We start from the raw sequence: 27342 nt of genomic DNA on the forward strand, positions 1-27342 counted from the left end.
GGGAGCGGCCACTGCACTCGTCTGGGCGACAGAGTGAGACTCCAACTCAAAAAAAAAAAATAAAATAAAATGCTTATTGCAATGGGATTACCTTAATAGAGGTTGTTGATACTTCTTCATGAAATCAGATGTATTTATTCTCACATGTTCAAGGGAGAAAAGGTCAAATATATTCTACTTATGCAAATCTTTGTGTTTTAACATATGACTGATATTCAATTTGCACCGAACTGGCAATGTGAAAGGAATATATTGAACAATGAAGACTTTTAATTTTGAAAAAGCATCATAATTCATGAGCAAATGAATTTTATGAGCATAGTGAAGAGGATATGGACACAAAGGGAAATAACCAGAAAAAGGAATGATTTTGAATGTAGGGGTGTGACGTGCTGCAGCCCCTTTAATATCATTGTTGACATAGTGAGTTTTAATGAATTCTACTGCATTGTGTTGCCAGATGATAGATAGCACGTACACATCTGATAACCTTTGACATGATGGGCTGCAGAGTTTTAGCATGAAGTTTCAGGAAATTGAATCACCTTCTGAAAAATGTGATTCCGCTATTGTTGGCTTATGCTTTTGCAAATCGTCTTAATTGGGGTCCGCATTAAACACTTTTAGAATTGCATTTAAAATAATTAAGTTGCTTAATACAAAGAGAGGCTTTTGGATTTGAGAATTAAAACAAATGCCTACTGATATGTATTTCGTGCTGCTTGCACTGAATCGCTTTGGTGGCTCATATTCACGGGACTGTCCAGTTTCTCCTGGTCTCACCTGTATCTTGCATTGCTGGCCATTCAAAAACAAGGCTATTTTCCTGAAGCTAACCCTTCAAAATGATGACTAGACATTCTCATTTAGCTAATTGGTACTTTTTCTTCATTTGGACTTTCCTTCTATCATGTGTTGACTCATAGCCTATGGCAGGGTATGATCTTAGAAAAGGGAAGGAGACAACTAGAACTTTAAGTAAAACAATTTGAATTACTCAGTTAATAAAATAAATGTAACAAGTTGGTATACGAGAAACATATTTATAAAGTCCTGTATTCTCAGTGTTGTTAAAAGTTTTAAATATGAATGGGATCAAATGATGTATATGTATAATATATATTTCCAGCCAGTCATTGGATTTGGAAGATGATAGTGACTTAATATGTTTGATGATGGGCCACTCATCATCTGAAACACCAGAGAAAGTCAGGACAAGGTGTTTTTCAGTGTATGGCGAGAAACTCCGCTGGGGAAGTCAAGACACAATGCTATTCTCAGATACTCCAATTTTCTGGGCAAATTTCATTTTCTGCATGAACTTAGTGTAAGCACATCAGTTTTCCATTAGTTATTTACACTAGAAAGTGACCTTTTATTGCTTTTTTAGAGTATGCAATACTTCAAAGTGAAATAATTGCCTCTGGCCGTGATTTTTCTTATCTTGCTATAGAGAAACTTGCATTTTTTCTCTCGAAGCATGTTTTAATTTTCTCTTGGCTTAATTCTTTTCCAGTACAGCACATACATATTGCACAGACTTTGCAATATCCATTTTGATTCCCCAAACAGCTTTCCAGCATCCCAAGGCAGAGTGAACCAGTGGTACCTAGGCAGGAGTATTATCCTTTTCAGAAATTCATTCAATCATTCACTCACCATAAATTCATTCAATAAATATTTATTGAATGCCCACTGAGTTAGCTGTTGAGGATGGCATGGTTAACTACCATGCTCTTCAACTTTCCAGGGGCTTTGCTTTGTTATAATTTCAATGGCTTGTATAAAGCCAGACTCAATGACTGTGACACATGTTTACTGACAACATTTTGAGGTGATGGAAATACATTGTCACTCACCTTACTGAGCCTATAGTCTATTAGATGATAACCTTAATTCAACAAAAATGATGAGTTTTATGATGTGTAGGAGAGAAGATAGAGGCATGAAAGAGAGTTGTGTGCTGGTAAATGTTTAAAAGCTGGCTTTGGGGAGAGAGAAGTCATGATTTGCAGCATTTGCCAAATTCTGTGGTATAAACGATCCCACCATGCCAATTCCTAGTTACCAACATGACATCACTGAATGTGGAGTTGAGGAGAGATGTGCAGAATCTCACCATAATATAATATTTCCACCAAGCAAACACAGTAGGCATAATAACTTCAAGATTGGTAATAGTAAAATGTGGGACGATAATTAGAAGTGGTAAATTGCAGTATTTGTTAACTTTGATATTAATAAAATATATTTGATTGATGTGTTTATTAATTTAACTTTTAATAATGACTATGCTTAACAGTCAGCTTGCAGAATATCACAATTTTGACAACTGGTTCTCTAGAATCAGTTCAGCCCACCCCAACAGATAGGAGAGTCTTGGAAGTAGCCATGGAGAGTTATGTTCATCCAGTCATCTCCGGAAACAGTGACCTCTGTGCTAAAAGCAAGGACAAGGGGCAGAACGCCACATAGGTGGGACTGGAATATTATTTTAGGAGAAAAGACAGCGTAGACCGGGACCCATTCACGGGATGCAAATTCTGGAGGTAAGATGAAGGGCTGGGAATAACATGGGGCTTGGTGAAGTGTAAGACAGGCTCATTCCTGACTCCTCTGAGAGTGATTGATACTGTTTTTCTTCTGGAAAGATGTCTCTCGTGTCAGTCCCGAGAACAAACAGGAGGGTGTGGGGAGACAGGGACGTAAGCAAGTTATTGCCATGAGGCAGAAGAGACTTGGTAGCAGTGTGGGCAGGGTAGTGGCAAAACACCTGGAGAAAACTGCTCTGAATCAAGAGTTACACCAGAAGAAAAAGATGCTAGCGTTAGGGATTGATTGAGATGGGAATTTCTCTCATAGTCCCCAAGTAATTTCTAGTTTACGAACCTGCTGTTACTAGTTTCTTCCAAAGCCTCCTCTTCCACCTCTAGGTCAAGTCTGACCCTACACATGGGAGCTTTCTTACTTTGACTTTGGGGATACCACGTTCTCTTGATCCTTCCCTAACATACTCGATCCTTCTTTAAATCTCTTCTTTCTTCCTAAAATGTGGTTTTCCTTATAGCCTTTTTCTCTTTCTCTCTCTCTAGTCTGCCCTGCCCTAATCATACTTTTTCCCTCCTTTATCTGAGAGCTCCCTGAATTTTAGCACAATTCCTAAATATTAGGCTTTAATACTTCATATAAAACTCCTAATTTTTATTGCTGATGTCTTTCTGATATTTGGATCAGCATTGCCATTTCTTTTTTTTTTTTTGAGTTGGAGTCTCACTGTCGTCCTGACTGGAGTGTAGTGGCTGCTCCTGGCCACCGCAGACTTGCCCTACTGGGCTCCAGCAATCCTTCTGCCTCAGCCTTCCAGTAGCTGGAACTACAGGCACGTGCTACCACCCCCGGCTAAATTTTTGATTTATTGTAGAGATGAGGTCTCGCCAAGTTGCCCGGGCGGGTCTCGAACCAGCGGGCTCAGGCAATCCACTCACCTCAGCCTCCCAAAGTGCGGGATTACAGGCTGAGCCACCGAGCCCGGCTTCTTGCTTGTTTTCACATGTAAATCTTTACATCCCTTGGACATATTTACCTGCAAAACCCACTTCATCCTATGTTCGTTATCGCTACTGATACTATTACTATCCTTCAGTAAACTCAGATTTATCCTCTTGCTAATTTTTCTTCCTCAGTTCTCTAAAAAATATTTCCAAGAGGTATCAGATTATTTTCTTTTCTCATTTCCGCTGCCATTGACTTCAGAAACATTTCTTATTTCAATGATCATAATAGCTTTTCCTTCTCTCCTGTCAGATGTCCTCCTAAGCACTTGACACCTGACTCCAAGATAATTCTTCCCCAGATATATCGTACTTTTACAGATTACGAGATAGGACCCCCAAAAAGCCAGAGTTATTTTTTGGAGGGCGGGCCCCTTGTACTAGGTGGGTGTTCTAGGAATCCACCAGCATCAGTCTACCATCTAGCATTGTGGTGAGAGGCTGCGTTCAGCTTCAGTGAATTTTTTGGGAGATTCTTTCAATGCATTTGACCATTTTATGGTGGGTGATTTACTAGCACACCTGTCCACACTGCATTGAGTATTCAGCAGTTTTTGATTAAAAAAAAAACTGCATGGCTACCATGCCCTACCATCCCTACTCAACCCATCTTGCCCGAAGTGACATTTCCCCGTATAAAAAAAGTTCTCAAAGGGAAACATTTTGCCCATGTAGAAGTGGTGAAACAAGAAACAACAGAAGCATTAGAATGCAACCCATGTGACAAGTTCAAAAGTTGTTTTGAGCAGTGGAAAAAGCATCTCGATAGGTGTATTGCATCAAGCAGATAGTACGTTGAAAGTGACTGAAGTTTAAACATGTAAGAATAAATATACAATTTGTATAAATAAATTCCATTTTTTGGAGCCTCTCATATATGCTTTGTCCTCTGTCCTTGTACTTAGAGTATCAACATACAAGGAAAGGAGTGTGTTTTGTGTGTCTCTATATGTTTCCAACATCTAGCATTTTACTAATATACTTAAGACATTAACTGCTGTCAAAAATTGAATTAAATCTTCCTTGCCTAATTACATCAAATCAATTACTTTACTCCAGAGTATGTTCATCTCAGAAATTGAGTTGTCCTCCAAACTTAGACTCAAATCATTAGGCATTTTAATACCTAATTTCTGCTTGAGATTAAAAGATAGAACTCTTTTGAATTAGGATGCATGGAACACCTTATATGGTAGTCTAAATTTTCTATTTAATGAATACTTGATGAATCAATTTGTGATAAATTTAGCTGAGAGTAATGAAAACCCTTGACTAGACATAGTTTGAATGCGTATTGTATATGCGTGTTTGTGTGTGCACATGTGTTTTGATTCTATGCCGCAGTAGCACAGGTAGGTCTGCACATAGCTGCCACATTACCCCAATGAGCTAATGCCATCTTTCTTTGTATTGTTCAATCTTTTGTATGCTGGCCTCTCTGTCCTCATAATTGCTACCTCTTTGTCGCTAAGTCATTCCTGCAACTCCCAAATTTATGCCTGAATTTCAGATAGCCAACAAACAGGAGGAAGTGCAATGACTAGTTAGATTTTGCTTTTTTGTTTATTTTATTCCTAGGGACATGTGCCTATGCCTCACTGGTAGAACTATATTTAAAAATGGTAAGTATCTTTAAATGGCAATATTCAAACCTGTCACCCCTAAAATAAATATTTGGTGGGAATATTGCAAAATCTTGCATTTATACCAAATCCACATTTAATTTGTTTTATTTAATCTTGGAGAATTTAATGTGTGCATATAATAGTATACAGGTGTTTTGAAAACGACAATAATCATTTTTTTTTTTTTTTTTTTGAGTTGGAGTCTCACTCAGTCGCCCAGACTGGAGTGCAGTGGCCGCTCCCGGCCACCGCAGCCTCGACCTGCCGGGCTCCGGTGATCCTTCCGCCTCAGCCTTCCGAGTAGCTGGAATTACAGGCACGCGCTACCACGCCTGGCTGATTTTTTGATTTATTGTAGAGATGAGGTCTCGCTGCCCAGGCGGGTCTCGAACCCGCGGGCTCAGGCAATCCACTCACCTCAGCCTCCCAAAGGAGCGGGATGACAGGTTGAGCCACCGAGCCGGCTGACAATAATCTTAAAGCCACACAGCAGAATAAATACACCTTCCTAACAGCAACTGGCTGTAATTTGTTTTATTTCTCTCTCACCCTTAGCCAAAGCTAGCTTTGTGATCCAGTCCCAGGGCACAGAGGTTTTAATTGGCACAAGCATAACTTGGGAATGTATGGCCACTCACACGCCCATATTACTTGGACCAGAGACCATGGAGAGGAGCTGGATGGATCCAGGCACGCGGCACCTTCCAGTGGCCTTTACCTGTAGAACATCACATGGCAGGATCACGGGCGACTGACTTGTCACGCCAGCAATAGCCAAGGCTCTGTTCAAGTTGCAGCAAACATCATTGCACAAAGTGTGAGAACAGAAGAGTTATTATTGAGATGTTCCTCCTGCCACCTCAGAAAATTATTTTTCAACTTAAATAATGCCAGGTACGTCAGTGAAGAGGTATTTCCATTTGCCCATTGTTATTTTTTTATACAATAGAATTTTCAAAACTAATCTGCTTCAAGGTAAAAGTTGGATTTTTTCCCACACTTCAATCTTTATCCAAAGGTCAGAAACAACTATTAGCAACAAAAGAGATGAAGTCATTAGTCTGCAAACGCGCTGTCAGAAGATATTTGTGCTTCAGAATATTTTACAGATACAGGAAAGAAGCTCCAGATACAAAAGTGGAAAGGCTGGGGCTAGGTCTGGTGTCAGACTCGACATAACTCGAAGATACGCTGAGAGCTCTTACACGTAGCCAGGCTGTGTAAAAGCTGCAATGATAAAGCTATTTGAATCCAGAAAATAATTTATATGCATGGGCATGCAATCGTGTTGTAAGGAAGATACATTCTCTTGTTACTATTTAATTGCTAACCTGGGCTGCCCCTACCTTTCTGCTCTGTGTGTGTGTGTGTGTGTGTGTGTGTGTGTGTGTACGTGCACACATGTGCGTGGTCACATGTATGCCATCCGCCTGCTGGGTTTAGAGTTGACAGCAGAATGTAATTGTTATTGGAGTGGTTGCCAAAAGTCCTGTTCTAGCTAAAACAGTTTCTCATCAATTGACAAGACACAGTAATTTACAACGATCCATCGTAAGGCCTTCTGGCACCAGGATTAGTTTAATTAAGTTAAGAAGTGCATAGGATGCTATCTATGAAAACACTGGACCTTGAGCAATATGAAATAAAGGCAATTTAGAATTGTGGAAGCGACCAGCTTCCTGCAGGGCCTGAGTTGGGAGAACTTTTGGGCAGTGAGCCCCGGCTGCTCCAAGAGTGATCTTAAACCCGCCAAAGGCACAGAACTTCATGTAGCCTAGGTTTCCTGAATCCAGAAAATGTTTTATGAATCGACTGGTTTAGCACCAACTCCTTACGTAACCATAGACCAATAATTTCTTGTTCCTATTGACATGTCTGAGGAAAAATTGTGTTTTTCCTTAGAACCGTTAATATCATGAAAACACTTTCCTTCCTCTAGGCAGAAGATGAAGACATAATTTTTTTTTTTCTTGAGGACTTTGGTAGTTCCTGGGGGAAATTACTTTTAAAGGACCCTAACGTTGTTTTCAAACTTTTAATGTGGTGGGATTGAAAAATGCTTTCAAAAAAGGTGGTGTTTGGGTTTTGTTTTGTTTGAATCAATTTATGTTTAGGGTCTTATTTTTTTAGAAATGCAATGCCTAATCAAACTTTCTCACTTCAGCTGTCTCCTGAACCTCACACCATGCTAGTCTTTAGTTTTCAGCCTCTTGTGTGTAGTTCTTATTCAATTGAGGCTGAACTAAACTCTGACAGCATTAATGGTCCTGCTTGTTTTGTGTACCATGATATGCTAATGATTTGTTTTTACCAGCCATTTTGCACTGAAATCACCATCTGTTTATCCTTTGTCATCTGTAACTGTGTCCTTGTGTCATTTGTGGATCGGTGTGTCCAGATTTTTAATTGGTCTTGAAGTGGTCCATTAATCATTCTATACACTTATAAAAGAGGCATATGCGATTTGCCTAGTCGTAGATTATATATTTTAAGATGTACCCCCTTCTGTGTCATTTTAAGAGCTGGTCTATCAATTTTCTTTAGTTCTTTTAATGTCCACTTAAACCAAGATTCACAATTACCCACAGATAAACTTCCTTCTCTAAACTGGCTGAAGTAAATGATAAATTGAATGACAACTCCCCAAAAGCTTCAATGAAAGATACGAATCACTGTGAGAATGCCGAGGTGAAAAGGCCTACTATGGTCATCCACAGTGTAATCAAAATGCTTTCTGTAGAAGATATCACAGACATGAGTAGTTAGAAGGATAGATTTTTGTGAAATAGCAAAGCATTTCAGCTCATCCCCTGCTATTTATACATTGGAGGTATGACTCAAAGGGCCACCATTTTAAATGGAAGGCCCAGAAACATCAACCTTATTTTTGACATCTAATTCCTCTACTCCACTGCCTGTCTTGCTCAGGTCTTTTTGGCTTTCTCCCCATCTGAGCACAGTTTTTCCCTTGAGCTAGCAAGGCCATTTTAGTGTTAGAAACACATGTGGTCTGACAACTTACCAATGTTTTTCTATTATTTGCTGGGATAGGGAATCTTTTCTTTTTTATGAGAACATTAAAGAAAACAATGCTTTTTACTCAGATTTGCCTAGCTGAATTTAAACTTTAATAAAAAGTTACAATCACATTTCCCAACATTGGAACTCTGACTAAATTATTTCTCTTTACTGTTGCCAACTTTTATTACATAGTTCTTTTCGTGTGTCATGAATTCATTTTTTTAATGTAGAAATATTTTTATTCTTTTAAAATCTTTCCTAGTAATTTTAGCAGTTAGCACTAATGTTGTGGAAAGAACGTCAGGCTGGGAGTTGAATGGCCTAAATTCTCTACTACCTCTTTGACTTAGTAGCTTTGGTAGGATTTTTTTTTTTTTAAGTCTGAATTTCCTCATTTGTGCAGGGAAGAACCTGAGTCTGCTGATCTGTGGGCTGTATTCCAACCTGTTTTTTCTTGAACTCTATTATAAATAACTTATAGTCATTCCGGTAAGGGGTTTCATGAATTTGTGTGACTTTGTAAGTAATCTTATACCATAGTTATTTGGTCTAGCCCCTTAGAAATGGTGAAGAACTTAAAAAAAATCTTTATTACCAGCGCACAGCATAGAACTTGCAACAAATACCTGTTGCCAAATATTATTTACTTTATCATATTTCTTGTATTTCAGATGGGAGGTGGAAGCAAGGGATGGTAAGAATTGTGCAAAGATCTAGCAATACAGAGAAATAACTTGTCAAGGTATCTGGGAACGTTCTTTCCATCACTTAGGTATGATCAGAGATCAATGTGCCTTTCTTAAGTGGTCACATTGATTTATGTTTTATTTAATCAAAGGCTCATTAACAGAATCCCTCTCTAGAAACTGTTTTTGTAGCTCTTAGCTGTACGTTATACAAAACCAATTATACAGGATATGAATATTTGGAACTCTGAATTTTGGCATAAATGTGACTTTTTCAAAAACATAATTTCACGTATTATAGGAACGTTCATCTTTAAGAGGCATATTTTTCTGTCAAAAAAAAATGAAGCAACTTGTTTCAAGTTTTAGTCTGTATGTGAAAATTTGAAAAGAAATCCTATTTTGTTAATGATTCCAATATGATTTGTAGTTTTAAATATGTTTATCACAGTTGGTAAAATGATAACTGACAGGACTTAAGCATATAAAACAGCTGCCATAAGATTTAGAAATAATTTCTTCTTATTGGCTACTGCTTTTCTGCTTTGCAGATATGATGTGTATATTTCTGGTTTTCTTGCAATCAGGAGCAGACCTCCACAGGCACTTACACTTGCTTCGTATCCTTGGTGATAAATAAGTGAAAACAAATTCTAATCACACAGTGTATTTTTAACATATTTTCTTTTTTCTCTTGGCATTAAAAATGATAAAGTAATTTTCAATTGTAATACGCTTTTCCATTCTCTTTGGCTCCTCTACAATTTACAATAAGCTCCAAGAATCAAGTGATGCTAGAACAATGTGCTGTAGCGTTGCTTTGTGAAGCTGAGGGCAGCCCACCTCTGGTGATTGTCTGGACAAAAGCAGGTATTAGCACATCTACAAGTAAATGTGGGAAGAAATAGGCACCCTCTCTTGTGAAGAGTAAAATAAAATCGTTTAAATTAATTATCAAAGCTATTATCAGGGACATGAAAACACCACACAGAAAGTAATCTTTGATTTAAATATGACACCATCATAATTTTTGTAATGTTTGGAGTTCCAGCATTTGAGTGTGTGGACTTCCTAAGAATATTCTCTCTAGGACTTATCTTCTAATTTTTAAAATGAAATTATTGGAAAGTTCAGCAGTTAAAATTTAAAAAAAACCTCTTTTGTGACAAAATGAAATCATAAATGCAGTACAATTCTAAGTGAAGCTCCGACGTATTAAACATCCATGAAGCTTGCAAAAGAGAGCTTTCCTTATGTCCTTTAAGTGTAAGGTGGGTGGGCCATGGGTCTGGCAGACAGGACCTGCCTGTCCCTGACTAAAAGAGACTAGGCATTTCCAGGGAACTCAGGTATGTTACAGAAAAGCTTTGACAATAGGGTGGATGAAAGTGTTTCTCTGATACCTCTGGGCTTGGAAACCCTAACATCTTTATTAGTTCAGGTACTAGATTAAATTCAAAACACATCAACATGTATGGATGTCTTTGGCTGAAATTTTTGCTGTAATCTTTGTGAGATAAGAGAAGTGCATCCCAGTTGGTCGGGGGTGAACTTTGGAGCCACAAAACCACATTCACGTCGCTACCCCATCATTTACTGGTGTGTGAACTTGGGCAAAAGAATACTACTTTTTTTTTTTAACCAGATTCTCATCTTTTTACTGAGGCTGATGATTTTATCTGCATCATAAGGTGGTTGTGGGAAGTGATTTGAATATATTTATTCTCTTCGACATTTAAAACAGTAGCTGGAACGTTGTGTGCACATGTCATAAATGTTAGCTGTCATTTTTTCCATCTGTAACGAGACATTCCATAAGACACAAGTCTTTCTCTGAACTACTTGAGCGTGATAATATCCTTTAACTGTTGGTGATTGAACGGAACAAAGTGTTAAGAAGGATATCCAGAGATTCCTATAAGCTCAGGGGTGAGAAGCACACAACGATAACATGGGTTTGGCTGTGAGGCTTGTTAGCATGAATGTCACAAAATCACCATTCTTAATATGCTGCCTCAGCACTTAAATATTGTATTTTAATAATGTCTTTTTATTCCATATATTGCATACACGTGATCAACAGATGTTTCAGAGATATTTGAAAACTGTATGTAGGCATCAGATTGGTTTCCCAATTTGTATTCTGGTTGTGGTAAGACCGAGAAGGGCACACATGAAGGTGGGGGAATTCGTCAGGAGGCCGAGCTGTTTTCATGGTGACAGGTGATACAGTTCCTTGCAATACAGTGGCCGAGTTGGGGGGTCACCTCCATGTTCTGGAGCTGCAATGCTAAGGGGGAGTCCTCATAGGAACCCAACATCAAGAATTTCCTGGAACACAGATCTTAGTCTTTACCCGGGATAGTTACACGGCTCTGGCTTTCAGCTCTTTGGGTCTTAAGTACTCTCTTTGCAGGAGGACAGCTCCCTCTGGAAGGCCGGCATGGGAGTCTCCCCTCTGGCCTTTTGAGAATGGACCACACAGCACAGCACGGTCAAGGCCAATATGAATGTCAAGCAGTCAGTCCACTTGGGGTGAAAAAAGCATCTGTCCAGCCGACTATAAAGCCCAGAGGTAATACTTGCTCTGATTCATTTTAATATCCTGAAAGGAGCCCCTCTTTCTGTGTCTTTGACACACCCGGCAGGAACCTTATGACACACACACACACACACACACACACACACACACGTGTGCGCGCATACACAATTTTATAGGATGTCATAAGTTGCGCATTTGATAACTTCTTCCAATCAATCTTTTATATAACTTTATTTTTGTGTTAACATTTTTTTCTAACAATACTAATGCGATAATGTTTTCTTTTAAAAAATGCCATTTCAAGCCGGGCTCGGTGGCTCAGCCTGTAATCCCGCGCCTTTGGGAGGCTGAGGTGAGTGGATTGCCTGAGCCCGCGGGTTCGAGACCCGCCTGGGCAGCGAGACCTCATCTCTACAATAAATCAAAAAATCAGCCGGGCGTGGTAGTGCATGCCTGTAATTCCGGCTACTCGGAAGGCTGAGGCGGAAGGATCGCCAGAGCCCAGCAGGTCGAGGCTGCGGTGGCCGGAAGCGGCCACTGCACTCCAGTCTGGGTGACAGAGTGAGACTTCCACTCAAAAAAAAAAAAAAAAAAAGCCATTTCAGATTTTCTTATACCTTTTTTTTGCATTTACAGTAATTAATTTGCCTTACCTGCATAAACTGTCTTACGAAAGAATACAGTTTCTCGTGTCTGATGGGCTCAGTCTCACTCTTACACTGATGCCTATTTCATGCTCAGGGTAATGGGGATTAGAGTGTGAACATTCTCCTTCAGACTCCTCATGTGACTGATGTACTTAGGTGCAGTGAACAGTACATATTCAGGAATGAGATTATGTTGATTGTCTGTAACTTACTGTCAACTTAGATATAAAAAGAGAAAATTCAAGGTTTAAGATTTTAACGAAAATTCTAACGCAAAAATGAAGAAATGGTTGTTATTAACTAACACTGAAATTTCTTTTTAGTTCCTAGCTTACATTTTTAAGAAAATTCTTATGTAAAAATGGAAAAATGGTTGCTATTAACCAATACTGAAATTTCTTCTTAGTTCCTGGCTTATGTTGAAATGATGGAACTTGGTTACAAAATATATAACATCTAAATTGCATAAATTCCATAACAGCACTGCCTTACATTTCAATATAATTTTCTGTTTGTTCACAAATTTGCTATAACTTATTCTTATGTATAGATCTAAACTCAGAGGCAAAGTATTTAGAGAAAAGCATGCGAGAAGGAGGAGCAAAGCTCAGCCATATGTAGCAGCATAGGTGTGGGAAGAAACTTTGGTCATGCTGAAGTGCTCTTTTTTTAAGTGCTTTATTTTTTTATTTATATTTCAAGGATGTGGAGTACAATGCTGAAGTGTTCTTGATGCCTGAATGTAGACTAGAGACTACACTGAGCTACTATCTATGTGTGGCCTATTGTCAATTACTTTTCACTATGTTGTGGACATACAAAATACTTACTTTTTATGGAATTTGAGACTCTATGAGGGGAGAAGGAATTACAAGGAGGGTGTGCAAATAACAAGTCAAATGGGTGGGAAGATGGTCTGTAGACGGTTTCAAGCTACTTTTGAATTGGTGTTCAACTAAAATCCAAAAATTAGTGATTTTTTACATTTGTATTTTTGAAAATGAAAAAAATTCAACCTGTACATTTAAATCAAAGCACATGCAGTGCGAGGATGCTAAAGAGACATCTTAATTTTGCCCCATTGACAAATTCTTCACTTGCTTCTGTTGATCCTTCAGTTCTCAATACGGAAGCCACCTCACTTCCCTAAGGAGGATTCCTCAATTCTTTAAGACACTGTAGGTTGTTTCTGTTGGAATTAATATTATAATATACCATGCAGTCTAATAGTTGACAGATGCAGAGGAATTTGAGACATCTCTAAATATCCATAGCTGAGAAAATATCACGAGCGATAGGCCTGAACGTGGAAACAAACACGTATTTTAGAGAATGAAGACCCCAAATTGTGGCACCAGACTGTGTGAATGGTGAGGGTGAAGACCACACGGAAAGAGTGAATAGGATAGATTGGAGTTGAGAGACACTAAAAGTAAGAAACCACAGGAGCTATGAAGAAAGTCAAGTGATATGTTATGAAACCTAACCTAGGATCAAAATGGTGGGAATGGAAGAGTGAACAAATTCAAAAATAAGTATACCAAGAGGAATCATTTTGTCTCTGGGATTCTGAACAACCAATTTCCCCCCCCTAAAACCTGTTATTAATGATACTTTGCTGAGTTTTCATCTCTTTCCTGCAAGGAATTGGCTTACATAACATTATTAGTGCATATTGCATAAGTTTTCATGAAATTTATATGCTATGACAACCTCATTTTGCCTAAGGTGTTTCAGCATTGAATTTCCTTATGGCATTATGTGTTCTTTTACTATGGAGATTTAAATATTATTTTGTTTAAGGAATGTTCTCTTGAATGAATTCTTTTGATGCTCCTTGTGTATCATTTTTTTTAAAAAAAGCAAGATTTGAGAGGACAGAAAAGTTCCCATAGTGGGAGGGGATCTGAAGGGGTTGCCCCATTTTTTTGTTTTGGTGGGGAATTCCTACATTTTGCATATATTGTAATGCTTCTCAAAGTGTGTGCTGTGGATTGCTAGTGGCAAGGAACCCCAGACTCTTTCAGGGGCTTTCCTAGGTCAAAACTATGTCGTCACAATATCAAGATGTTATTTGTCCTCTCGCTGTGCTGATATTTGCACTGATGGTGCAAAGGTCATTGTGGGTAAAACTGCTGGAACCTCGGCCAGAACCAAGGTAATGGACAAAGGTACACATGCTCATTATACTTGTTGCTTGCAGTGGGGGAAATAAAGGTAATTTTACTTTAGAATATCATTGATGAAGCAGGAAAATATTTTACGTTGACTAAATCTTAACCTTTGAGCACATATCTTTTTAGTAGTATGTGTGAGTGAGGAAACTGGCAAAAGAAACTGCCAATAGTCAAATTTTGGCATGATACTAAATGACTTTTGTAATAATCTGAAAATCTTTAGAAAATACTTCCATTTTCTATTTTCCAAGTATTCATCCTCATAAAGTAAATTTTTTATATACTTCAACCAAAACAACTAATTGTAGGAGATTCAATTCAAAAACAGTTATTTTATTATTGAGATTTGTAATCAATCCTACTATACTCATGACTTTTATTTTTTAGAAAATATAGTTAATTTTAATTAAAATTTTTATTTTAAAGATGTGGGATACAATTCAGGATTAGGTATACAAGTGGTGATCATACAGGTAAAGTTTGGACCTCCCTTTGGTCCCCCCTTCAACTGGTTTGGGATCAGATTCCCTTAATGATGTCATATGCTGCCCCGCCCCCACCCCTGGTAGTTTCTGGCTACTGCCAAGCCCTTTCTTATAGTACTATGGGTCCACTTATGAGTGAGAACATGTGGTGTTCAGTTCTTTGTTTCTGTGATAGATCACTGAGTATGATAGACTCTAAAACCATCCAAGTTGCTGTAAAGTCCATAAGTTTGTCCTTCTTTAGGGGTGTGTAATAGCCTATCATGTATATATACCACATTTTTACAAAATCCAGTCCAGTTTTGATGGGCAGCTGAGACCAAGATGTGTGAGAGTCACTCATTTGTTGATCATCTTTGCCTGATTTCTAGCTCTCATTTTGCTTTTCAATCTTGTTTAGCTCTTTATTTTCAGGTCATTTTGTTTGTTTTTCTCATGTCTACTCTCATGTCCCTTACGTGTTTTTGACAGCGTGTTTTCACTGTAAAGAGCTGTCTAACCTTTAACTATGCAGTGATTTTATTTTTGCCTCTATATTTTTCTTAATTATATGCAAATATTTATAAACAATGAATAAAACTAGTAATTTTTATATAAGATATAATTAATTAAAACATCCCAGAAGAGATAGAACTCTAAACAGAATTTTCCAGAAAGAATATAAATTGCTAGGAGTCAGAGCAGAACAGGTACTCCAATATTACTCTCTGGCATAGCTGCACAGGCTGTTAATTACTTTGTGCATTAAACTTGTAAAAGAATTACCTCTAGTAAAACCATGTCATTGGAGGCTTTCCCAGGAAAAACTATCCATCCTTTAAATAACATTCCCAATGCTATTTAAGTTGCTTTAAGGATTAGAAAATAATGAGTGCTATAAAAATTTTTTAAAAGCAAGCATAATCTTGATAGTAAAATTCTAAGAATCATCAAAAATAAAAAAGCAAACCTAGTTCACATTTCTATTTTAAAAGTCCATGAATAAAAATAAATAAATATAATCATAAATCATAAAGAATCCAGTAGCACATTAAAAACATTAATGACATTTGTTACAGAAATTCAAGGATGGAACAATAGTAGGAAAGCAATTAATATATTGTATCATATTAATGGATTTATGGAGAAAAATTATGATTCTTTTCATAGATACAAAAGAGACATTTCTTAGATTCAACACTCAACATTTATTCTCATTAAAAACTAATAGCATAGGTCTGAATAGACATTTCTTCAACATGATAAAATAGATCTACTGAACTCATTAGCTGGAGTTTTGCTTGATAGAGAAATGATATAGTATTTTCATTAAATAAATGAACAGACCAAGAGTTTCCACTCTTTTTTATGAGTTGGAGTCTCACTCTGTTGCCCAGACTGGAGTGCAGTGGCCACTCCCGGCCACCGCAGCCTCGACCTGCTGGGCTCCGGTGATCCTTCCACCTCAGCCTTCCAAGTAGCTGGAACTACAGGCGTGCACTACCATGCCCAGCTAATTTTTGATTTATTGTAAAGATGAGGTCTCATCAAGTTGCCCAGGCGGGTCTTGAACCCGCGGACTCAGACAATCCACTCACCTCGGCCTCCCAAAATGCTGAGATTACAGGCTGAGCCACCGAGCCCAGCCCGAGTTTCCACTCTTAATGTTGTCATTCAGTGTAGGTTTAGATTGACAAATCATTAAAATGAACTTAAAGACACAGAAATAATAACCAAAAAATTTTGAAAAAAATGACCAGAATTAAGGAGGACTGATATTACTAAATAATAAAACACATAATAAACCCATAGTAATAAAATATAGTACCTACATGGTATATTAAAACACATTATGCAATCTACCAATGTAGTTAATTTCACCTAGGACTGTGATGAGTGAAATAGATGGCAGTTTCTCTCAGTGAAGAATATATAGCAATTCAATAATCAAAGATTTGAGAGTAACTCAGTAGACATATGAAAAGTGACTTTGAGTCCATTTCTTCCCAGTGATGATACAGAAGAAAGTAAGGGGGCGATAGCCTCTGATTAGAGACTAGTGGCATGGTGGCCTCTCTTTCTGTTGCTGCTTAGTCTTTCCTGGACATGGGAATACTTTGCAGGGCCAGCTCTCCAACACTCATGTATGTGTTGTTCAGAAACCATACTGACATACTCTCTCGACTCTGCTCTATGACATGGGAGACCCTGATCCATTCTTTCTCCTTTCAGTCAATCTTATCTCTTCTTACAGCTGATCTGTTCTACAGCCCCAGCTAATACAGTATTCTCACTTGGACTGTTCTGGAAGGTATTACCTGAAAGATAAACTGCCATCTTCTATGGAAATTACTCACTATCAGGCAAATGATCTATCTGTCCAGTGATACTAGTGAACTTCAAAAAGTTCATGGAAAACGTGTATTATTAAAAAGCTATGTGTGGATTTCAAAATTTGTTTGGATTAAAATAAACTCATACTAACTTGTTATAACATGTGTAAACAGTATCTAGTTTGTGTTACTAAGAAGGATAAGACATCAGTTTGAAAGCAGCCCTTATCAGAGCAACATGAATTCAGCTAAAATTGAGGCAAGAACAAACATCACATTTATGGTGAAGCTTGAATACAAGAAAGGTGAAATTTTTGATGCTTCATGAAAAGTTTATGGAAACAATCCCCAAAGAAATCAGCAGTTTACAAATGGATAATCTGTTTTAAGAAGAAACAAAATGATGTTGAAGATGAAACCTGCAGTGACAGACTCCCACATTAATTTGCAAGGAAAACATTAATCTTATTTGTGCCTTAACTGAAGTAACTAATGATTAACAGCAGAAAAAAATAACCAACATCATAGACATCACAATGAGTTCAGCTTACACAATTCTGACTAAAAAAATTAAAGTTGAGTGAACTTTCCACTCAGTGGGCACCAAAACTGTTGTAGCCAGATCAACTGCTGACAAGATCAAAGCTTTCAGTGGAAATTTTAAACATGTGGAATCAAGATCCTGAAGAGTTTTTTTCAAAGAATTGAAACAAGAGATAGAACTTTACTTCATCAGTACAATCCTGAAGACAAAACACAATCAAAGCAGTGGCTACCAAGAGGTGAAAGGGGTTCAATCAAAGCAAAAGCAGATGGATCAAGAACAGAGTCATGGCAAAGTTTTTTGGGATGCTCAAGGCATTTTGATTGTTGGTTTTCTGGAGGGGGGCCAAGGAATAACATCTGCTTATCATGAGCATATTTTGAGAAAGTTAGCCAAAGCTTTAGTACAAAAATGTTTGGGAAAGCCCAACAGAGAGTCCTTCCCAACCATCATGACAACATTCTTCATTCCTCTCATCAAATGAGAATTTTGTGAATTTCCATGGGAAATCACTTGGTATCCACCTTACAGTCTTGATTTGCCTCCTTCTGACTTCTTTTTGTTTCTTAATCTTAAAAATGTTTTAAAGGCCACCCATTTTTCTTTAGTTAATGATGTAAAAAAGATTATATTGACATCATTAAATTCCCAGGACCCTAGTTATTTAGGGATCAACTAAATGGCTGGCATCATTGTTTGTAGAAGTATCTTGAACTTGTTGAAGCTTGTGTTGAGAAATAAAGTTCATATTTTTCAAGTAAAAAATATTGTTAATTTCATATTCCATAAACTGAAGTCCTCTTACATTTTACCAAGCTGCTCTATCTCTCAGCTTTGCCATTCCTCTCAAGTTCTCTTTGCTGATGTTCACATCTATCATATCATCAAGTCTATTGAATAAGCACATGTCTAGTTAGGGAATTAAATGCAAGTCTCCCCTTCTGTTGCTGCTGACTTTCAGTTTTATAGGAGGCAATTCTTTTTTCAATATCCAAGAGAATGAAACATTTCTTCCCCTAAGCACCCCAAGGACATGGAGCCCTGTTTTCCAGATTCACTCACAGTCACTTGGTAGTGGTTGGACAGATTCTGGCTCTGCTTAGTTAGCCCCGCAGGGACAAACTGGCACAACCCCTCTGGCCTCCCTGTCACATCTCACCCATCTCTCTTTGTCTTAGCTCCTTTGCAGCAATTCTGGAATGACTGGAAAAGTCCTTTGACACCCTTTATCTGTTTTCAAACCCTCTCTGTTCTCTGGTACACTTTTCTGTGGCTCTATTCTGACTCAAAGATGTAACTTCCTTCTGAAATAGATACTTCAGTCATTGTTTTAAATTGAAAATGTTAAATTAAATATTGAATAAATGCACAGGGCCAGTAAGGGCAGTGTGCTGTGAACTATGTAGAGTGGCTGAGGATAGCTGAAGTGTAGAATAGTTTTCATGGCTGATGTGGACTCATTCATGATATTTCATCAGTAATATCCCCAGGGGTCTTTGTCAGTGAATTATTTATTCCTATCATCTATTTGTGAAGATAATTTTCCTTAATTAAAAAAATTCCAAAAGTTATTTAAAAGAAATTTAATTTGCTTATTTTAGTCATACTACCAGGTTGCAAAGACACCTCTTCATTCTTGACTGTGTCATCCTGTGTAATTATTTGCTATTCCAAATATTTTGCATCCAAACACAAACTGATAACAGCTTTGTGTGTTTGTTTGTCCTTGTCGTAGATAAAATGTGGAAAGAACAGAACTCTACCACTAATATTTCTTGGGTGTAGATATTCAATCATTATAAATATTTTTTAAAGAGCCCTTTTCCATCCTACATTTTAACTCTGTGTCTGTAACATGAAAATGTGTAGAATGTTTACTACAATAAAAACATGTTACATCTATGACAAATTGATTTGTCTTATGTTTGACCATAATTCTGTGATGCAGTTTTCTTATTTTACTCAGTCGATGATTAGAATTTTTGGGGAATAATACCAATGTTACTTATTTGCAGTGTTCAGAACATACTGGAAGTTTTAATTTCTTAATTCTAGTGTACTTTAACTTTCCTATTTCCTATTTCTCAAGAGTTCCAAAGATTATTAGCAAACATTCTGGAGCCATTTCTTGCATGGGATGAAATATATATTTTAATGTTTGTTGAGCACCAATTGTGTGGCACCATTATTTTACTCACTGGTGATTTAACAGTAAAGACAACAGAAAAATACTAGTTCTCTCAAAGAAGATGTCCTTCCTCTGAGGGGAAAGAAAATGAAATAACTATAGTGTATTCCAGAGAGTGTTGAGTGTGATGAAGAAGCCAAGAAAGGCATGGGGCCAGAAAAGGATATTAGGACGTGTCATTTAGAGAGCATGGTCGAGGAGGTCTCTAGAAGGATGTGACATTTGAGCAGAGCTGAGCAAAGTGACAGTTAGAGAAAAGACAAATTGCTTACAGCAATTAAACTAACAACAGGTTTCGTGTCAGCAGCAACAGAAGTCAGAAGATGTTGGAATCCACTCTTCAAAGTGTTTCTAGAATAATAACTAACTGTAGGTCTATATTGCACACACATCAAATCTTTCTAGGATAGGAGTGAAATAAAGATATTTTCAGAAAACAAACTGGGAATACAGTATGGTATCCCCATTAAATTATTCAAGAATGAGAGCCAAGTAATACATTTTCAGATGAGCAGAGAGTTTGCCAACCATGATGCTACTCTACAGGAATTTATAGAGATTATGTTTCTTGAAGCAGGAGAAAATTTTGAAATAGTGTCTGAGATTTGCAATGGTGAGCAAAGAAACTGGCAGATATATAGATCATATTAAAATATTTTCTGTGTTCAATAATAAAATTGCAATTATTAAGATATGACATTGAAGAAAATCACATAAATACTGCCTTACAATAGAGTATACGTTGGAAAAATGATCAGTGGGATTGAAGTGTTATACTGTTCTTGTATATCTGAATTGTGTTGATTAATAAGTTGGTTAATCTATTAATCAGGCTTTTAAAAGAATGAATGCCAAAGACACCAAAAATGAATATAAAATAAAAATAAGGCTACAAGAGTCAAGTCAGAAAGGAGGAAACTTGAAATTAGAAAACTAAAAATTAGTTGTTTGAATAAAGAAGCTATAAGAAAGGAGTAAAACAGTCTAGCAATGAATTTACAATCGAATTTAGTAAATGTTCTAAAAGTCAATATAGTCTTTTTTTTTTTTCCGAGTTGGAGTCTCACTCTGTCCCCCAGACTGGAGTGCAGTGGCTGCTCCTGGCCACTGCAGTCTCGACCTGCTGGGCTCCGGAGATCCTTCCGCCTCAGCCTTCCGAGTAGCTGGAATTACAGGAGCACACTACTATGCCCGGCTAATTTTTTGATTTATTGTAGAGATGAGGTCTCGCTGCACAGGTGGGTCTCGAACCCGCCGGCTCAGGCAATCCACTCACCTCAGCATCCCAAAGGTGCGGGATGACAGGCTGAGCCACCGAGCCCAGCTACCAATCTAGTCTTATATAAACTTTTCCAGGAAACAAACCATGGGGTGCATTCCAAATGTAACTAATAAAGGACATGATGAGAAACAAATCTGAATAGTCTGTGCAAAATATTGTCCAATTGAGTACACTGACATTACTAGATAAATAGAGGACAAATCATTTCAATAGATGCAGAGAAAACATTTGATTAAATATATTATCTGTTCATTATTAAGAAAAGATGCTAGAAAATGACATTTTTAAAGGTAAGATGCTACAAATATTCCTTTTAAAATTAGAAAGAAGATTGTATCTACTCAATGTTGTAATGGAAGATCCTAGCCAGTGCAAAAAGGCAAGACATGGAAACAAATGTTATCAAGTTGCAAGAAATACACACATTTTAAATTTATATATGTCAGAATTTTTCTCATACATAATACAAAATTTTATACAGATAAACTGTTAAAGAGTTTTTTGTCTGAGATGGGCGTTCCAAGAGATGAAGTAACTGACTTGAAAGATAATATATGCTTGGAGTTTGTCGTTATTTTGAAATAGGGTCTGTAGTAATAAGGGCAGTTTGTTTCTGACAGACTAGAATTTAGGATTATTCTATTTTTACTCCAGATACTTTGAGGGTGAGATGAAAAGAAAATGGTGAAGAGATGTTGAAAGGAAGGACAATGCAATAAAGAAGTTGAGAGTTTTGGAAGAAAAGGGGTAAAGGTGATAAAACTTGAGATTGTGAGCAAAAGTTCTCTGGAAAGGAATTTGGAAGAAAAGGCCATTATTTTGGTAAACAGTTAGCAAACTGGGGAGACACAGCCTTCAGGGTAAAACAAAGGTGCCGTTCCAGTGAAGGAATAGAAGGTTCAAGTTTTCCAGCAAAAGTTCCCGCTGAGATTCCCAGTTGGGTCCCTTAAAACAAAAGAAGGATAACACTTCCTTAGTTCTGGTTGGTCAAGGCAGCTGAGTTCTGATTGCTTGGTTCAGGTGAGTGCTACCAAGTCCCAAAGTTTAAAAGGTGCAGGTTTTCAGGGAACTCAGAGCATGTGTGCCAACTCTAGTCAGCAAGTGGCTTCTTGTCTCTATTTTCAGCTGAAGGCAGTTAGCCATGCAAGATGCATCTTCAGTGACTGGCCCTTTCAGGTTCAGATCTGTTCACAGAATCATGGCTGAAAAGGGAAGGGAATGAGGCTGGGAGAATGTTCGTCGACAGCGAAGAAGTGGGAGGTCTTAGTAGTCAAGATAAAGTCAAAATGAGGAGATGAAAAGCTTTGCTTTAGATTGTGGAGTTGGATATTTTCAAAATGTTGTAAGTGATGGTGTGGCTCGTGCAAATGACTCTTATGACAGAAGGTGAGAGTGACTGGGCTGAGGAAAATCAGACAATGGAGGTGATGATGTGCAGAGTGAGAGGCTGGAGATTTCTTGGCTGAAGCGGGAGGGTCACTGCATGATAGGCTCGTGCTGGTCCTCATGAGATGTCCACTATGCATCGTCAGTGATCTATAAGCTAGAGTCTCAGCAACCTCAAATATAGGTGCTAACATAAAACATGAGATTTGAATATGTAAGAAAATAGTTTCTCATAAAAACAGAATCCTTTTTTCTGTCAGTAATACATTTCTGATGTTACAATTTTTTTGCAGAGATACAGAAAGACACAAGAAAGATATGATGAAAGCTCTCACTTCCTTAATTGAAGAAATGAACATTATAAATGTGTTCAAAGGCCATGTCAATTCATTTTCTTGTTTATCTTTGCTCAACTGCAACCTTCTTGCCAGTAGTCTGGGTATGATGTTTATGAAATAATATATAACAGTGCATTGCTTAACGAGAGGACTATATTCTGAGAAATGCATCCTTAGGCAGACATCATAAAGTCTGCCTAAGTCTACTTACACAAACCTAGATGGTCTAGACCAGCGGTCCTCAACTTTTTGGCATTAGGGACTGGTTTTGTGGAAGGCAATTTTTCCATGGATGGAAGGGAGATGGGAGTCTTCAGGCGTAAGATCCTCATAAGGAGCGGTCAACCTAGATCCCTCTCATGCGCAGTTCACAATAGGGTTTGCATTCCTATAAGAATCTTACGCTGCCACTGATCTGCCTGAAGACAGAACTCTGCTCCCCCACTGCTCACCTCCAGCTGTGGCTGCCCAGCTCCTATCAGGCCACAGACCGGGGTACTGGTCTGGGAGTGAGGGTTGGGGACACCCAGGTCTAGACTACTACACACAGTCTATTGTTCTTATGTTACAGATCTGTACATATCACTCTACTGAATACTGTAACACAATGGTAAGTAAACGTCGAAATGGGAAAGCAAAAATGCAGTACAGAATCTTTAAAATTAAAAAATGAAAAAAAAAAGAATATTAAAAAAGATACACCTGTCTAGGACATCAATGGAGCTTGTAGGACTGGAAGTTGACTGGTGAGAAAATATGAAGACCTAGGGCATGACTGTACATTACTGTACACTTTACAAACGCTGTGCACTTAGGCGATACTAAGTTTATTCAAAACCATTTTTCTTTCTTAAATAATAAATTAACCTGAGTTTGCTGTAACGTTTTTACTTTATCCACTTTTAAATTTTAACTTTTTGACTCTTTCATAATCACATCAAGCTTAAAGCACAAACACGTTGCACAACTGAACAAACATATTTACTTTCCTTATATTTTTGTTCTATGAGCCTATTTCTGTTTTTAAAACTTTGAGTCGTTTATTTTTACTTTTTCACTTAGACAGTGACACAGGCACATGTATTAGCCTAGGCCTACGTAGGGTCAGGGTCATCAATATCGCCGTCTTCACTGTCACACCCTCTTCCATTGGAAGGTCTTCGGGGGCAATAACACACATGGAGCTGCCATCTCCTAGGATGATAACGCTGCTTCTGGAATATTCCCTGAGAGACATACCGGAGGCTATTTTGCAGTTCACTTTTTAAAAAAGAAGAAAAATTGTACTCTAAAATAACAAAATGTTTAGTACAGCAAGTTCTCTGATAATGTCATTTTCTTACAATTTTGATGAGAAAAAAGTCGGTTCTGACCAGAACCACTGTGTGTGTGGAGTTTTCACGTACCCCCCGTGTGGAGTGGCATCTTCCCAGCCACTCTACATAGTTCATGACACACTGCCTTTCCTGACCCTGCACAGGTACTCAGTATTTACCTTCTGCTTGTGAAACACTTTAAAATTAAAGTAACAGCTAAAGTATTTATTTAGGAAAGAAGTTACATTTATCGAGTCAGAATAGAGCCACAGAAAAATATCTGAGACCAAGGAGGGTCTGAACACACAGATAACAGGCTATCAAGAAGACTTTTCGAATAGTCCCAGGATTGCCACAAAGGCCCACTGCAGAAGAAGCAAGGTGAGGTGGTCCCAGCAATGAGTCACCGAAGGCCACAAAGGTGTGCTTCCCCTACCTTGCAGGGCTTACTGAGAAGGCCAGAACTTGTTTGACCACGCCTGGAGACTATGAGTCAGTCTGGGAAATGAGGTCTATGTCCTCGGGGTTGCAGTGCATAGGGGAAGTGGCCTTTCCTGCTCTTGGATACTGAGAGGAGAATTGCTTCTCATAAATCAGAAAGTTCATCCGGAAGGGGAGACTGACATTTAATTCCCTAGACATCTGTTAATCAGTGGGCTTATAAGAAGACGTATGTAAACTTATACATTCTGTTCTGTGTACTCACTTTTCTCCCACATTCCAAAGGTGTGCATGCTAGGTGAATTGGTGTGTCTAAATGATTCCAGTGTGAGTGACTGTGAGTGTGCATTTGAGTGTGCCCTTTGGTGGGAGGGTGTCCTGTCCAGGGCTGGTGCCCGCCTTATGCTCTGGTCTGCCCTGATAGGCTTGGCCACTCCCTGCTCCGAACTGGAATTCCCGGGCAAGTAATTTTCTGACTTTTTATTAATTTTCTTACAGTTATATGTAGCTCACATTTATTTTTGTGTTTAATATTTAAAGTGCTTTGGTTTTTATTTAGAAGTTTGGTGTTGTTCTCGTGGTCAGAAGTATGCTGTAGGGACTTAACTCTTGCTTATATCAATTAACCTAAGAAAAGATGGGTTTAGTACTCATCATTTTACCTAAAGTTCACCATTTCCAAGAGCCTATGGATGACATTAAGGGAGCTATTGTTGTAGAGTAAATACATAAACCTGTCACATAGTCATTTATTATCCTTATCAAGTATTATGCTCTGTACATGATTGTATGTGCTATACTTTTATACAACTGACAGTGTGGTAAGTTTGTTTACACCAGCCCCAGCACAAACACGTGACTAATGCATTGCGCTGCTACATGAGGAGGGTTGCAGCATCACTAGCCAATAGGAATTTTTCAGTCACCGTCCTATTATGCAGCCTGTTGTTGAGGAAAACGTTTCTAGGAGGCACATGATTGCAACTGATTTGTTTTACTTAAACTTTTTATTTGTCGATAATTGTAGATTAACATTTGGTTGCAAGAGATAACAGGAAGATCCCACGTTCCCTGTACCCGGATTTCCCCTGCAGAACCACCCTTCAAATGCATTTATGGCTCCAACATCATAATGAACCCCATTTAATAGTCCATTAAAAAAAAGAGCTAGACTGGGCTTGGTGGCTCAGCCTGTCATTCCAGCACTTTGGGAGGCCTAGGTGAGTGGATTTCCTGAGCCCACGGGTTCGAGATTGGCCCGAGCGACTTGACCAGACTGCATCTCTACAATAAAGCAAAAATTAGCCAGACATGGTGGCACACACCTGTAATTCCAGCTACTTGGAAGGCTGAGGCAGAAGGATCTCGGAGCCCAGCAGGTCGAGGCTGCGGTGGCCGGGAGCGGTCACTGCACTCCAGTCTGGGCGACAGAGTGAGACTCCGACTCAAAAAAAAGAGGAGGGATCCAAGATGGCCTCCATGGAGCAGCAGACTGGCCCCTGTCTTGCAGAGTAAGGCAGAGAGTAGGAAACCATATGTTGATAAACGGAGACACCTTGAGCACTTTTGGATGGGTGAAACACCCTGCACCCTGCAAAGGTCTCTTTGAATACAAAGATCAGAAACAGATGGCAGACATGGGAATCCGGGCACCCTACCCTCGCCCCCCACGCTCTGCACTAGGCTCTTACAAGAACTGAAGACCTGCCCAGTCGACGAAAGTGGGTGAGTGAGCCAAAGTTGCTTTGGGCTGTCTCTCCTCCTCCCAGCTGTGCATGAGTCATGGGTCCCAAACAGGAGGAGCCTTGGGCAGAGGGCAGCAGCGGTGGGCAACTGCAGCTCAAGCGGAAGGGAAGAAATACCCATTCTGGGTCAGTCTCCATGAGCACAACTTCCCAACCCGCTGGAGGTGCATGGGCAGGGAACACCTGCCTACCCAGTGAGCCAGGCTGATGTGTACTGCCAGTGACTGGTGGCAGTCTCCTCAGCCAAGTCAGGAAGAATCCCCTCCAAACTCTGTTCCCCAGCAGGGCGAGGCTGTCCCCCTCCTCCACAGGAGAGAACTTGCTGTATTTCAAGAGCAGAGTGCAGACCTGAACAGGGAGAGACACCCGAGGACTTTCTCAATGGGAAGGCTCCAGGGCTGTAGGCTGCTGACCACAGACTGGAGACCCATTCCCCTGCAAAGTGCTAGCAGCAGGGACTGAAAACTGGCCTGATTAGATTAGCAGCAAGAGAGAAATTCTGCAGTGATAGAAACATGCCACAAGGTGAAGCAATGAGCAGATGTGAATGTCTCTCCTCTGACATATTGAAGCATAAAAAGGACGCTAGAACAGAGGGTACTTAAATATGACTGATTGGTATGCCTGAAGCAGAAAGGGAAATGGAAAACACCATCCGTAGAACAAACATTCCATGAGATCATTTAAGAAAACTTCCCACTTCTCATCAAAGAGGTGACAATGCATGCACGAGAGATTCAGAGAACTCTGCAAGGTATTATATGAGAAGACCATTCCCAGAGCACATAGTAATCTGCATCCACAAAATAAGCATGAAAGAAGAAATCCTAAAGGCAGTGAGAGAGAAAGGTCTGACTGCCTACCAGGGAAGTCCTATCAGAATTGCTCCAGACTTACCTGCAGAAACTCTACAAGTCAGAAGGGAATAGAGTCCAATTTTTAGCTTTCTTCAAGATAAGAAATTTTAGCCAGGAATTTCCTTTTTGCCAAACTAAGCTTCATTGGTGATAAAGAACTAAAATCATTCCCAGACATCCAATCCCTAAGAGAATATGC

The 27342-nt window shown here is 38.7% G+C and overlaps 1 protein-coding gene across 1 annotated transcript in view; it reads left to right on the forward strand.

Moving 5' to 3' along the window:
- Window positions 1-27342, forward strand: part of LOC103261061 (peroxidasin-like protein) — a 334905-nt gene that overhangs the window by 189582 nt on the left and 117981 nt on the right. The window contains 9 exon segments of the mRNA XM_021712669.1: window positions 1130-1155; window positions 1158-1213; window positions 1216-1298; window positions 5469-5476; window positions 5732-5809; window positions 5812-5989; window positions 9635-9753; window positions 11300-11458; window positions 17983-17993. Coding sequence (XP_021568344.1) covers window positions 1130-1155; window positions 1158-1213; window positions 1216-1298; window positions 5469-5476; window positions 5732-5809; window positions 5812-5989; window positions 9635-9753; window positions 11300-11458; window positions 17983-17993 — 718 coding nt within the window.

This window comes from Carlito syrichta, unplaced genomic scaffold (assembly GCF_000164805.1).
Source record: "Carlito syrichta isolate Samal-C Ts95f unplaced genomic scaffold, Tarsius_syrichta-2.0.1 Scaffold303580, whole genome shotgun sequence".
NCBI lineage: Eukaryota > Metazoa > Chordata > Mammalia > Primates > Tarsiidae > Carlito > Carlito syrichta.